The 13,221-nt window shown below is 48.9% G+C and overlaps 1 protein-coding gene across 2 annotated transcripts in view; it reads right to left on the reverse strand.

Annotated features, from left to right (window-relative positions):
- ASAP1 (ArfGAP with SH3 domain, ankyrin repeat and PH domain 1) overlaps positions 1-13,221 on the reverse strand; it is a 281,349-nt gene that overhangs the window by 14,666 nt on the left and 253,462 nt on the right. Inside the window, exon 25 of one of the 2 annotated variants that reach the window (XM_081117414.1) lies at positions 4,762-4,932. The exons of the other annotated variant lie outside the window; for it this stretch is intronic. Coding sequence (XP_080973540.1) covers positions 4,762-4,932 — 171 coding nt within the window. The remainder of the gene's footprint in view (positions 1-4,761; positions 4,933-13,221) is intronic. 2 annotated transcript variants of the gene reach the window in all.

Below are 13,221 nucleotides of genomic sequence, written 5' to 3' on the forward strand. Positions count from 1 at the left end.
GCACTGAAGGCCCTGGACTCTGTATGATACAAATTGTCTGACTTCTCTGTTCTTTGAAATCCTCATTAGTAAACTAGGGACAATGACAGTCCCTATCTTATAGGACGGCTGTGATGGCTAAACAACGTGTGAACAAGTGACCCTGGTACCCGGCAAACAATCTAAGTGGCAGAAGCCATGATCATTTCTATGACTGCGTGCAAAATGGGGTGGGGGAGCGGACATGAGAACAGACTGGGACTCCAAGGAGGAAGGAAAAGGACGTTTCTAGTCAAAGGGTCTGCACAAGCCAACACCACTCCCAATCAGACACTGAGCCTGTTTGCCTGCAAGTTCTGGCCCTGAAGTAGGAGAAGTGAATCCAATTCTGGGGCAGTGCTTCTTCCATTATTTGCTCTACATTAAAAAAGCTCATATAACTTTAAGTCCCAGTGGCCAGACTGAGAATGTAAGTCACTGAGCCAAGGCTGGTAGAAGCGCACCGGAACTCGGGCTTCCAGAATGTTCCTCCAGCGCATGTCACGGATTCCCACGAGCAGACGATTCCCTGAATACCTGCCCGAGGACAGAGGTCCTGGGGAAACTGCTCTCAGGTACAAATTACACACATCTCAAGTGTGAGAAGAGTCCACCATGCAGCCACCAGGAACTGACAGTTGTATTTTTTGCATGCTCTTGCCGGTAAGAACCTCGGTGTCACACTGGTGGTCCACTTCCAGCCACTGCATGTAACTGTATGTCACGAGTTTTGTGAGGAGGCTGGACTCTGGACGTTGTTACTTTGCTACCTATATTCTCCTTTGATCTCATACCCTTATTAATTTTTTCTAAATTGTGTTAAAATATGTGCTGGTTAAAAGCAGGTTATAAGCAAATTCCTTTATCCCCAAAGGTGACTTAATGACACACCACTTCAAAAACCAAAGTCCCCACAAAACCCAGATCTGCCCACAGGTGTGCTTGTTTCCCAATCAAAAGCCTGCCCGAGGTCCCCTGGGACAGACCTCTGCATTCATCACGGCTGCGGGACTTCTGGACTTCGAGCCAGGGCTATTTTGGGGGCTGCGGGCTCTGTGGCTCTGGCAGGCAGAGAGCCAGGAGTGGCCCTCGCTGCACACCAGGGCTCCATGCTGCAGATGGATGAGGGGCCACAGCCAGGAGTGTGCCCACCTGTCTCCACCTCGCAGGCAAAGGCACAAGTGTGAAGACTGGGACGGCCAGGGCGGCAGGGAGCTGCCCCGTGCAGAACACAGCAGGCAAGGGAGAGGGCGAGGAGTGCACGCTCCCCACGCACCAGCCGGGAGAACCCGGGCAGGTGATTTAACCTTTCTGTCTGTGTTTCCTTCCCTGTGGAACTGTGGTCAAGAATGAGAACGCAGCTCTGCCCGGTATGGCTCAGTGACTGAACATCGACCCATGAACCAAGAGGTCACTGGATCGATGTTCCTATCTCTCTATCCCTCTCCCCTCCTCTCTCTCTAAACTCAATAAAAACAGTTTGAAAAAGAGAATTAGGTAAGAACTATTAACTAGCCCCATTTTATAGTTGGAGAAACTGAGGTATGAAACAATTCAAAGATACTTGCTGAACGTCACAGGGCTACCAAGGAATGACACGGCCCACAAGGGAGTGCTCTGCTCCATGGAGACAGAAACCCCACACGTCCCGGTGAGGACTTCAGGATGCATCGGGCAAGTGAGGGAGGCAAACAGAGCCACCGGACAATCCTGGGCTGGAGGGAACAGAGTGGGAGCGGGTGGTGGCCGGACGGGGGAAGGCCTTTTCAACAGACCCCCTGGACAGGAGACCTGGAAAGTTGACTAAACATAAACACAAATGGGTAGAACATTCTAGGGTGAGGTCATACAGTGAGCAGAGGCTCAGATGTTAGGGGAAAGGATGTAGTTTGGGAACCTGGTGCACCTCATTATGACAGGCATGCTGTTTCAGGGTCAGAGGGTGAGGCCTGGGCAGAGCTAAGGTGTACCACTTCTCACACCTGGTATCTACCCCAGGCCCTGGTCCTGGCCTCAGGGAGGTTCAGGGGATCTCAGAGCACAGGAGACAGGTTCACAGAGGGGAGCTGCAGGCATCAGACATTTGCCATGAGTCCGAGACCCCCGCCCCGGTTTGTTAACAGCCAGTCGCCTGCCCATCCTCCCACCCCCCGTCTGGCCTCAGGAACATGCTAGTGGCAGACAGGTATGGATGGAACCGAGCGGCAATTGTCTGACACGAAAGCAGAAAAACCAGGGTCAGAGGAATGTGGCCGACCTGATGAGAAGTCCGCTGCAGTGCATGCGCTTGCCACTGAGTGTGTCTGCAGCTGCTGTTAAGTGTATCTCGTATATGTGCACACACCCCAACACAGAGGTGCACCCTGATAATCCAAGAATTACCATTTGGGGGTGTTTGTGAGGGACCACCGAAGTTAGGGACGTGGATGACTGTCATTTTGGGTGCAGACAGATTTGACTTTTGTCCCTAAGGCTGGTGAGAGAGCCCAGCAGACGGATCAGTGCCCACAGCTTTGAGAGGCTTGGATGCTCCCAGCTGGTGACACAACTCACTCTCATAAACTGGTAACTTTGTTTAGTAAAAAATATCCTTTATCCACAAAATACCCAAAACTCAAACCAAACAAACAACTACACCAGCTGCTGGCCTTGCTGCTGAGGGATGTGAGAGAAATCTAATGATGTGATGATTCTGAAGCCAGGAAGATTGAATCTGGTAAATCTCACTGCAGAAGGATTGTGTCTGGAAGGTGAACAGAGGCACCATAAACATGACGAGAAATAAAGGCAGATTAAATAAAAGAACCAAAGGTTAGTGAAATGTAAGGTTATAACTTGTGATATGAAAATCTGCACAGGGAACCTGTGACCGTCCGTGGAACGTGATTTGGGGGAAACCTGAGGGCTCCTGGAGGCCCTGGAATGCAGTCCCTGAAAACGTCAGGATGACTGGTGTCGATGTGCCCGTGTCGCACCTCTGTTGCTCTTCCCTTCTTTGCCTCACCTGGGAAATAATTCCTTAACACCCTTGGCAAATGTCTCTTCCTCTATGAAGCCTCTTGTGCAGTTTGACACTCTTTTCAGATACCTCCTCCATGTTTGGTGCATGTCAATTCTCACAGTAAAGAACATTCACTGGACTGTTTCCCATCTGCCCCCCTCAGGACCCTGGAGGTTTAGAAGCCCCAACAACAGACACATGAGGATGCTGGTGGCCAGACACACAGACACAGTTGCACACACACTGGCATTTGGGTCAGCTGACAGGTGTGCCAATTTGCAAATGGTAGTATGGCTTTTCCCCAAAACTCCCAAAATTCAGAACTCCTAATATGGGCTTTGGATGGGGCCTTTAAAAGCATTTGGCCAACTGACCCATCAGTTACGATTCAAAAAGAAACAAAAAAGCCACAAGGAGCCCGGCCAGGCATGGCTCAGCGGCTGAGCATCGACCCAGGATCCAGGAGGTCGAGGTTCGATTTCTGGTCAGGGCACATGCCCGGGTTGCGGGCTCGATCCCCAGTTGGGGGTGTGTGGGAGGCAGCCGATCAATGACCCTCTTTCATCATTGATGTTTCTCTCTCTCTCTCCCTCCTTCTCTCTGAAATCAGTGATGATATATTTTTAAAAAAAAGCCACAAGGAAACCCAATGGGAGGAGGGATGACTCATGCAAAGCTGTGTGTCCCCGTTGAGGGCCAGACCCTGCTGGGACACACTTGTTTTGTTCTTGGCTTAAATTACTGACAGGCTAGTGTAGAGTTCTGGTGAACTGAAAAGGTAGACAAAAATGAAAATTATGTTCCCTGTGGAGAGAGATTTGTGATGTGTAGTCAATGTCACTGAAATGGTTAAACAAACAGACTGAGCAGGTTTATTTATTCTCAAGTGATCACTGAGTACCTGCTGTGTACTGGGCTCAATTCTAGGCCCTGTAAATACAGAAGAGAACAAGACAGGCAAGGTCCCTGCTCTCCGGGAGCTTGGACCAAAAACCAAACACAAAATTCTTAGCAACTGTGACAGGTGCCCTGGAGGAAAGGGGTGGGGAGGAAGTGCCTTTAGAGAGGAGGGCCAGGGACACAGACAAGCCAGGAGGACCAAGGGAGCCAGCCTGTCAAAGGGCATGGCAGGTCCACTGAGTGAACAGACCCAGGAGGGAAAGAGCCAGATGTACCCAAGGTAACAGGAGGCTGGTATGGCAGAAAAAGGGTTGGGAGACAAGAGTCTGACAAGGACCCCTCTAGGTCCCGGGGTAAGCAATTTGCATTCACCTGAAGCGCAGGGTGGGCAGTGACTGTGAATGATTTATCTTCTAAGGAAACCGTTCTGGCTGTTGTGAGCTGAATGAATGACTTGGCTTCTCCGAGCCTTGGTTTCTTCCTCTGTGAATGAGGCTGACAGTATCTATCTCACAGAGCTGCTACTGTGCTTGAGTGGATTTTGTGGAGGGCTCATTAGCACAGTGTCTGGCGCACAGGAAATGCTCAGCATCTTAGTATTATTATTGTTAGTATTAGCATTATTAGTATTATTAGTAGTACTATTATGATAGCTTTTGAATGGTCCTAAATAGTTCCCAAAATGTTCCTTGGCCTGTAGAGGCAGCACAAGCATTCCCATGTACCCCCAGCGTGTGTGCTGTCTGGTCCGCTGGTTGCGTGAGCTCAGTATGAACGGCCCACGGAGCCCCACACACTGGCTGGCCCTAGGAAGTGTGGGCCCTGACTTTAGGATGACTTACCCCAAGTAACTGCGCCTTTGTTTGGGGGCCCGTGAGGTAGTGGGCTGGGAGGGTCAGACAGGGTTCTCTTGTGTCCGGGTGGTGGGGGAGGAGGCCGCTTCTTGGACAAGGTGGAGGTGCCACTAGAGGTCTGGGTGCTTAGAGGGAGTGTTGAAGGTGGGCCAGTTGGACCTGGAAAGGAACCGAATGGGGCACGGAGGTTAATCCCAGTCTCAGAACAGCCAGTATGCAGTCACTTCCACACAGTGAAGGTGGGACAACACAGGGAGGCACAAAAGCACAAGGCTGGAGGTGGCCAAGTCCATCAACCCAGTGACTCACAAATAGGGTTTTTAAACACTGCTGGTAAAAAAAAAAAAAAAAAAAAGACAACAAAGGAAAGGCAAGTGTGTATTTATGTGTTTAGATCACTTAGGTACAGCAAGAAAAATGAAACACATTTTAAACCAATATGTCACTATAATCGTAGAATCTGCTGAGGCGGAGGCACGCAGCACCCCCGGCGAAATCCAGGAGCAAGAGCAGAGCAAGGGCTGCAGCCTCCGCGGGCCACAGGCTGAGGCACAAGGTGTGCACAGAACAAGACTTTTCTCTCCACTACAGCTTTTTCTTTTAGCCAGCAAACTTTGCCCCAGTTTTTTTTTTTTTTAATGACTTTTATAAATAATGAAAGATCTAATGCAAAGAGTTATTCAGAAAAAGAGCAATTCTGACTATGGTTCTGGAAATCATAAACCACCTATTATATGGGAAGCCTAAACAGGTTATATAAATTAGACATTGATTTCTATAGATTTAAAAAAGACTCAGCTTTCTCAGAGACAAAGACAGGAAATCAGTAATCCCATGAATATTACACACACACACCATTACTGCAAAAGTTTTGGCTTTTTGGAACTAATATTTTAGGGGAAAAAGTTGGTTTGTAAAAGCTGTCACGAGAATACAGTAGTTATTAGTTTTGTTCATGAGAATGACACTGAAGTGGCTGGTGTGTGCCAGGTGGTGTGTGCTGGGCACTTGGACACACACTGCTCTATGATTATCAGGTAGACATTTTAACTGTGTTCATGGATAACTGCTCTCACCGCCACACCAAATGTTTAACACAGGATGGTAGATACCTGGTGATCCAGAAAGGATCCAAAAGAGCTCTTTTTACACTCTGCGTATTTAAAGAAAAGCTTAATTACTGCTGGCCTCCTTCCTTGTAAAATAAACTTTGACATTTCCCATGATCAATTACTAGTCAGTATTGACATCCACCTTTGTTTCTCAAAGACAGTCTTGTCTTGGAAGTAATTGCCATTAATTTTGGTCAGGATTAAATGGCCCTAGCAATATAATTTATTCTCAGTCCTATGATGTGATACATGATGAAGCCTTACCATTACCCCAAATAATGCCCAATTATGGCACTAGTCACGGCAATTTCAGAAACTATTTTACTTTTGTAACAGAAAGGCACTGCTGTTATAGCCCTGCACTTGTATGCTTTTAGTTTTCAAAAGGTGTCCATATATGCTATTACCCTTGATTTTCATAATGACCCCGTGAGGTAAGTGTGGGGGGAGTTATGGTCCCCGTTCTGCAGCCAGGAAAGTGGGGGCCTGGCATCACTAGGGTGACACCACATGGGGAGCAGCTGGGACCACACTGCAGGTCTCTGGGATAGGGAGGTGCCCACTAGGTCACAGGATGCTGCTCCTGAAAGCCAGGGCAGCATTTCCTGCACTCGGTCACGAGAAAGACAACAGATGCTCAGTACGAGGAAGTTTAACTTTCCTCTTGGAAATAAATGGAGACCGGACAAGACAATATGAGGTTCTCCAGCAAGTTCATCTTTATCGCCACCTAGGGACGTGCTTGGGCACTGCATCTAAAAGGTCATTCAATCAGTTCCAAATCCTGCTTCGGAACAAAAATCGCCAGACAAAACGCTAAAGGAGCGATGTCTCTGAGCCAAGTTGCACGCTATTTCAGCAGCAATCAGACCAGAGTCGTCCTGTAACCACAACCAAGCAAAACCAAGCGTCCAGAATCATCATTTCAAAGGGAAAGGATTAGTGTTCCACATGTCATTACAGACTTTCTTCCTATCAGCTGTGACAGTCTGTAATGATGTCTCTGTTAACGTGTTAACGTGTTTACTGTCTTGCTCGCCAGGCTGCAGGTTCTATTAGGACCAGGCTCGGGCATATAGTAGGTTGAATTTACTATTGAATTAATGGATGAATAAACTGCTACTTCTATCATTTTAAGGCTGGTGATTGATTCTTAAATTTTTTTTAAGTCAAAATTTTATTGATTAATTTTAGACAGAAAGAAGAAGCGGGGAGAGAGAGAAGGGGAGAGAGAAACACTGATTTGTTGCTCCACTTATTTATGCATTTATTCATTGGTTGCTTCTTGTATGTGCCCTGACCAGAGATCAAACCTACAACCTTGTCATACTGAGATGACACTCTAACCAACCAAGCTACCTGTCCAGGGCCTCATGATTCTTAAGGAAGACTTATGTCTCACTTAGGATGACTGATCAAAAACCAGGGAGACAGCCTAACTGGTGTGTGTCGGTGGTTAAGTGTGCACCAAGAGGTCTTGGGTTGGATTCCTGGTAAGGACACATGCCTAGGCTGCAGGCTCGATCCCCAGTAGGGGGCGAGTGGGAGGCAGCCAACTGATGTTTCTCTCTCATCGCTGCTGTTTCTATCTATCCCTCTCTCTTCCTCTCTCTCTAAAATCAATAAAATATATTTTTTTAAAACCCCACAAACAAACAGGGAGAGAAAATAGGGAGGGACACTGTTAAGCCCAAATAGGAATATTTAATACTGTAATCTAATTCCACAGAAAACACACATAGACTCTCCTATTGTTTCGTACTAGCAGCTACAAAGGAAGATGCCACACATCTTGGCTGGTAGGGCATGAGTTAAAAAGGGGTGAAGAACACTAAATTACACTCCAGAAAAGCATACTTAAATTTTTTAAAAGATTTAACAAGAGAACTTCCAAAATGAGTAAGTAGTTTCTAAGCACTAAAGCGGATGTTTTATGCGAAATAAACCTGAGTATTGGCTCAGTTAGGAAAGAAGCAATTCTGGCAGAATAAAGAAAGCTAAAACAAAATAAAAAGGAATAAACAGAATTAAACAAACTAAAAAAAGGAGGCAAGATTAATAGGTGGGGTAGGCGTGGGTCTAGGACTCAGACAGCCCATTTTCTCCCCTTAACTCTGACAGAGCCTGTGAAAGTAAGGAGAAAATGCCCCAAACTGCTTTTGCCACTGATATTGGCTATTATGTCAAGTTATCTTCTAATTCTTTTTCTTAAAATTATGGGTCTAGTCTTCCAAAGCTGCTATAAATAACTTTGAGGTCAGTAAATTAGTTGAAGGTCTTCCCAGCGGAGACAGTGTATCCCAGCTCTTCCTGAGGGCTCCCACGCCTGAGTCACTGCCCGCATCTCCCACGGCCTCCTGGTCACTCCACTTGGACATTCTGCTGTGCCTTCAACTCTAGCAGTCCCCACTCAACCCCTCTTCAGCTGTGCTGCCATGAGCAGCTCCATGTCATCAGCTCGGGGAGGACTCTGAGGGCGACCCCTCCCTCACACATGGGCCCCGCACATGGCCCGAGCTCAGGAAGCTCAGGCACCTGAAGACATGCATCCCAGAAGCCCTGTGCTCACATGGGCAGCCACAGGCAGTCTGCAGGCTGGAACCCTTGTTCTGGTCTCCTGGGCCCAGCCACTTAGATTCTGAAAAGCCTGCAGCCAGGAACTGGTATTTCCTCTGTTCACTAAAGGCCCCCTTATGAGAAAACAGTATGTCCTTAGACCACAGAGGTAGTGTGAATAAACCTCACTAGGTAGGGCTCCATCTTTAACAACAAAGAAATCTATCCACTTAAGCCGAGAAAAACTGTCCTGAAAAATCATTCACCTGCACGCAGATATTTTTTAAAAACCCATTCCTAAAATCGCCATCAACATGCTTTTCAAATCTCCTCCTCCATGTCCTATATTCCCTAGAGCTATCATTTCCTGAGAGCATGGTGTGCCTGGCCAGGAGTTTCACACCCATCACCAAGAACTCACCTTACTATCTATCGTATTGCTATCAGGACCATCAATTTTGGGGTAAACAGACCCAAGGCTCCGAGAGGTCAGGACACTGGACAGTTAGAGCAAGTGAATCCGGCTGAGACTCTGGCTGGGCTCTCACCTCGACAGTGAGTCTCCAGCTCCTCTTCCTAGGATGCCAGCCCGTCCCCTCTGCTGGAGCGTCAGCGACACCCATGCTTCCCCACCATCCCATCCTCTCAAATGTCAGCTCAAATGTCACCTCAGGGAAACCTCCTCCATCTACCCCTTTGCCTCGGTGGAGCCCCGGCTTTTATCTCTGAACTTCCACAAGGACTAACATCACCAAATTCTCCACTTGGGTGAGAGCGAACTTTTTCTGCCTTTCCTGGCTGTCGGCTTCCTTAGGGCAGGATACATATGGTCTTTCTCTCGGTGCCTGGCAGGTTCTGGGCACTCAAGACAGGTCTATGGTGTAAGTCAGGAGGATTCCTTTCTAATGTGCTCATACCTCTAGGTGCTAAACAGAAAACCCAGAGGTCTTTCAAGCAGGGAGACCAAATAAAAGCACATCTTGTTCAAAGGAAAACAAGACCCAGGATATGGCTTAAAACTTATCCTGACCATCTGGAAAAACCATCTGTGTAAGTTCAGTATTCTGACACACTCCTGTGTGTTACCGACACAGGTTGTATCTGTACAACCGTGGATAGAGCAGATGATAACTTTCCCATTTTCCCATGGTTTCAGTGTAGGGCTTGAAAGTGTGGGAAGTGTACGTTACTTTAAAAAGTAGACAGACACAATATGTTCACTTAGAGAGGAACTGTGTGTGGGGAAGGAAGGAGCTGAGATGGGGAAACAGAGGCACAGCGAGCAAGGTGGAGTGTGCCAGACACCCCAGAAGTCAGCACAGACCAGCCGGGACTCCCACATGGCAGTGGACGCCGAGTGACAGTGCTACACACAGAACACAGCTCTTGCTCTTCCTTCGCCCTTCAACCTCCCGCCCGGACACCGATAATTAAGGACCAGATCCATGGTCTCAGGGTCAGTTCTCTGACAATCACACACTCAATCTTGTATTTCAGAGGCCGCCAGGGTTTCCTCCACTTCCCTCCCACACCCCAGGCCGGTGGCCTCTGCTGAGGGCAAAACCAAAGCCGCGGCCTCGGCAGCAAGGTGGCCGGTGCAGGCGGCAGGTGTGTCATGATATAAAAAGGACTGGGGAAGACTACGAAAAAAAGCTCCCCACCTAATCTAACATGAATAAAAGACAAGAGCCCATGGACACTTTAAAATCAAGCCACTCCAATGGCTGTCTCCCTATGGGGTAAAAATCCCTGGGAACTGCCAGTCTGGCAGTTTATGAATAATTCCACCAAGAGGACCTCTCCTGGGCAGGTCTGAATCTTCCAGAAGAGCATGTTCAAGATGGCCGGCCGCCTTCATGTCCCCAGGAAGCCTTCCCCGTTCCACTCCCCTCTCTGCCCTGACTGCCACAGACCTCAGTGGCAGGCAGGGAGATGGGGTACAAAGTGCAGACGCTGCTGAGCCCGGGCCTAAGGCTGCCAACACTGTGCAGGAAGACTTTCAGCCAGGCACCTACTCCCCTAACCCCCCCCGGACGTCTGGTTCACGTCTCCTCCTGACTCCGGCTACGTACTTCTGGGATGTGCTCTCGCTGACTCTGCTGTTCCTTCATCCCACAAGCCTGAACATAGCAGGGCCCCCCTGTGCAAGGTGGGGTTCAGGGAAGCTCTCACAGCGCCTGGCTGCCTGCAGGGGCTCTGTCTCCTTGGCGGGGTGGGGAGGGAAACAGGCTTTCTGACCGTGTCTCTGATCTACCAGCCGAGTGCTCCTTCCTCCACTCCAACCCCGCACCCTGCTGCCCGCCGCCCCTAAGGCACGTGTCCCCGCCTTCTCTCTCACTGGGGTGCAGGCTCCCAGGCACCACCGCCTGTCCACTCCTCACTGTGTCCCCAGTGTCCAGGAGATTGGGCGAGCTGCGCGCGTGCGGCAGGATGGAGCTAACCCAGTACTGAAAGCACGCTGTCCGCAGCGCTTGCTAGGCATTATCTCGCACTCTCCGAGCAGTGACCCAGCAGGCACAGCCAATGCTGGTTTTTCATGGAGACCCTGAAACTCTGTGAGATCAGCTAAATGTTAAAAGGCGACCAGGATAGGGAAAGAGTTGGCACTTACGGGGAAAGAAACCCGTCTCGTGGGTGGGGCAAGGGAGCCAAGACTTCTTGGAAGAGGAAACAGGGAAGTTGGCTTCCGCTGGCTTCACAGACTTATTTCCCTCAGACAGTGTGCTCCCCTCAAACTATTCTTTAGTTATTGAGGGTACTTATTTAGCCTCTTCACCTGGAGGGCGAGGGTAGCACCTGGTTGCATATTCTCTGTGACACCGAGCAGCGTGCACAAGTGTTTACAGAGCTCTTAGCGCGCCAGGCTCAGGTCTGCCTGAGCAGGGAGCCCACGATGTGGAAAACGTGTACGAGTGCAGGGTCAACGCGTAGGCATTCATGCGGTATCAGAGGGGACCCGTCATGCCTGACTCTAGGGGACTGATTCCATGAGCAGGTGGTAATTGGCATATCAGGTGTTCATGTTTCTAAAAGCTTGAAGTCAGTTCCTTTTCAGTAAGTTAAATGAGCATCTTGGGATTGAATTTATCATTCATTTACTTAACAGAACCGTTCTCTCAGTTCAGGAGCCGACATCATGCTGGTTTCACGATTCAGAGCACCTGCCCACTTAGCAGACCTGGGTGACTCTCTCAGACCCCTATTCCCAAAAGGACCCCGCTTAAAGCTAAGGAGGCCCAAGGCCAGCAGCACTGCCCTGCACAGGGCACTACTACGCACCAGGCCGAGCTCAATGCTTCCCGTCCCTCTCACTAACCTCCACACCTACCTCAGCTCAGGTGCGTTTTGCGTCATCGCTATATAAAAGGTATGGGATTGTACAATGGGAGAAAACAGAGGTTCTATAGTTTAAAATTATTTGAAAACATGGTTAAACTATAAGCAACTAATATCTGTTTCAAGGACCTGTCCTGTGGGACAGTCTCGTACTGCTCCCCACATTCTTTCATGTTCTAGGAGCATCTAGGGCCGCGGCCCGACAACCCTAACAGGCGTCTCTCACAGCAGTGCAGGGCTCTGCATTCTGCAAAATGCTTTCTCCATGGACCGTCTCTCCGGATCCCAATGACAATTCCACCAGGAGGGCAACACAGACATGGACTATCTTCCCCAACATGCAAAAGAAGAAACAAGGAGATCTGGTCTGACAGGCCCCAAGGCTGATTTTAATTTTCTATTTCAGCCATGGTGTGACCTGGAGTTCCTTAACCTTCTCAGGGCTCAGTTTCCTTCGCTGTACAATGGGTTGTGGATCAAGTTAATCTTTCAGTATCCTTTTCGCTCTCATACATCCTGGTTCTATGATCTAACTTCAGCTTAAAGATGAAAAACAAATTGATCTTGGCAAGCCTGGGGAACTTCTAGTCTTAATAAATGTAAATCAGGGGCAGGGGAGCTGCTGCGCTGGTGAGAAACACCTCCACACTTAAACGTACGGCTGTGATTTCATCCCGCTGGACCTTACATCTGCAGGGGGTTAGGCAGCCCATGCTCCTGTCTAAGGCTCCAGGATGGTGAGTTTGGGGCTCTGAATCGCCAAGTCTTCCGCTGCTGACTGAGCTCTGCTCAAGCACAAGGAGGTTTTGCTTGAAGGCAATTTAAGTCAAACTTCCTTGCATTTTGATGAGGCAGCTGGAGTTTCCAGAAAATATTACTGAGCTGAATTCAGAATGATTCTACTTTCCCTCTCAGTCTCCTCCTCTGATTAGTGGGGACTTTAACATGAGTGTGTTTCTGCCTCCCCAGAAGCCATCGTCCTTCAGACCCCTACACTCACAGTTGTGGCCGTGGCCTGCAGGCAGAGACCTCGCTGTACTTGCCATGGAAAATGGACCACCCACGCGACCCAGTCAAGACATCCTCATTTTCACACAAATGGGTCTATTAGTTTGACAGGATGAAATGGGGAAAAAGTAAGGGCTACGAAACAGGGGGGAGTTATCTCTGCACAGAGCATCAGCTGATCTTCAACGACACCTTCTAAGAACTCCATTCTAAACATGACCACTTTCCCAGCACACAGGCACGTGAGCCCAGCGAGAGGCAGGGCACAGCTCATGTTTCAGGTTCCTTATAAAGGTCACGAGAAGGCTGTGCTCCTGCATCTCACCAGCATGGGCCAAACTCCAATAGGATGGCCTGCTATGCGCAGCCTGGAAGAACATTCTTCTCTTTCCAATTATGAGATTTTTAGGGGGTGGGGTGTCTATCCTTAGCTGAC

This window comes from Miniopterus schreibersii, assembly GCF_964146895.1.
Source record: "Miniopterus schreibersii genome assembly, chromosome: 17".
Classification (NCBI taxonomy): Eukaryota; Metazoa; Chordata; class Mammalia; order Chiroptera; family Miniopteridae; genus Miniopterus; species Miniopterus schreibersii.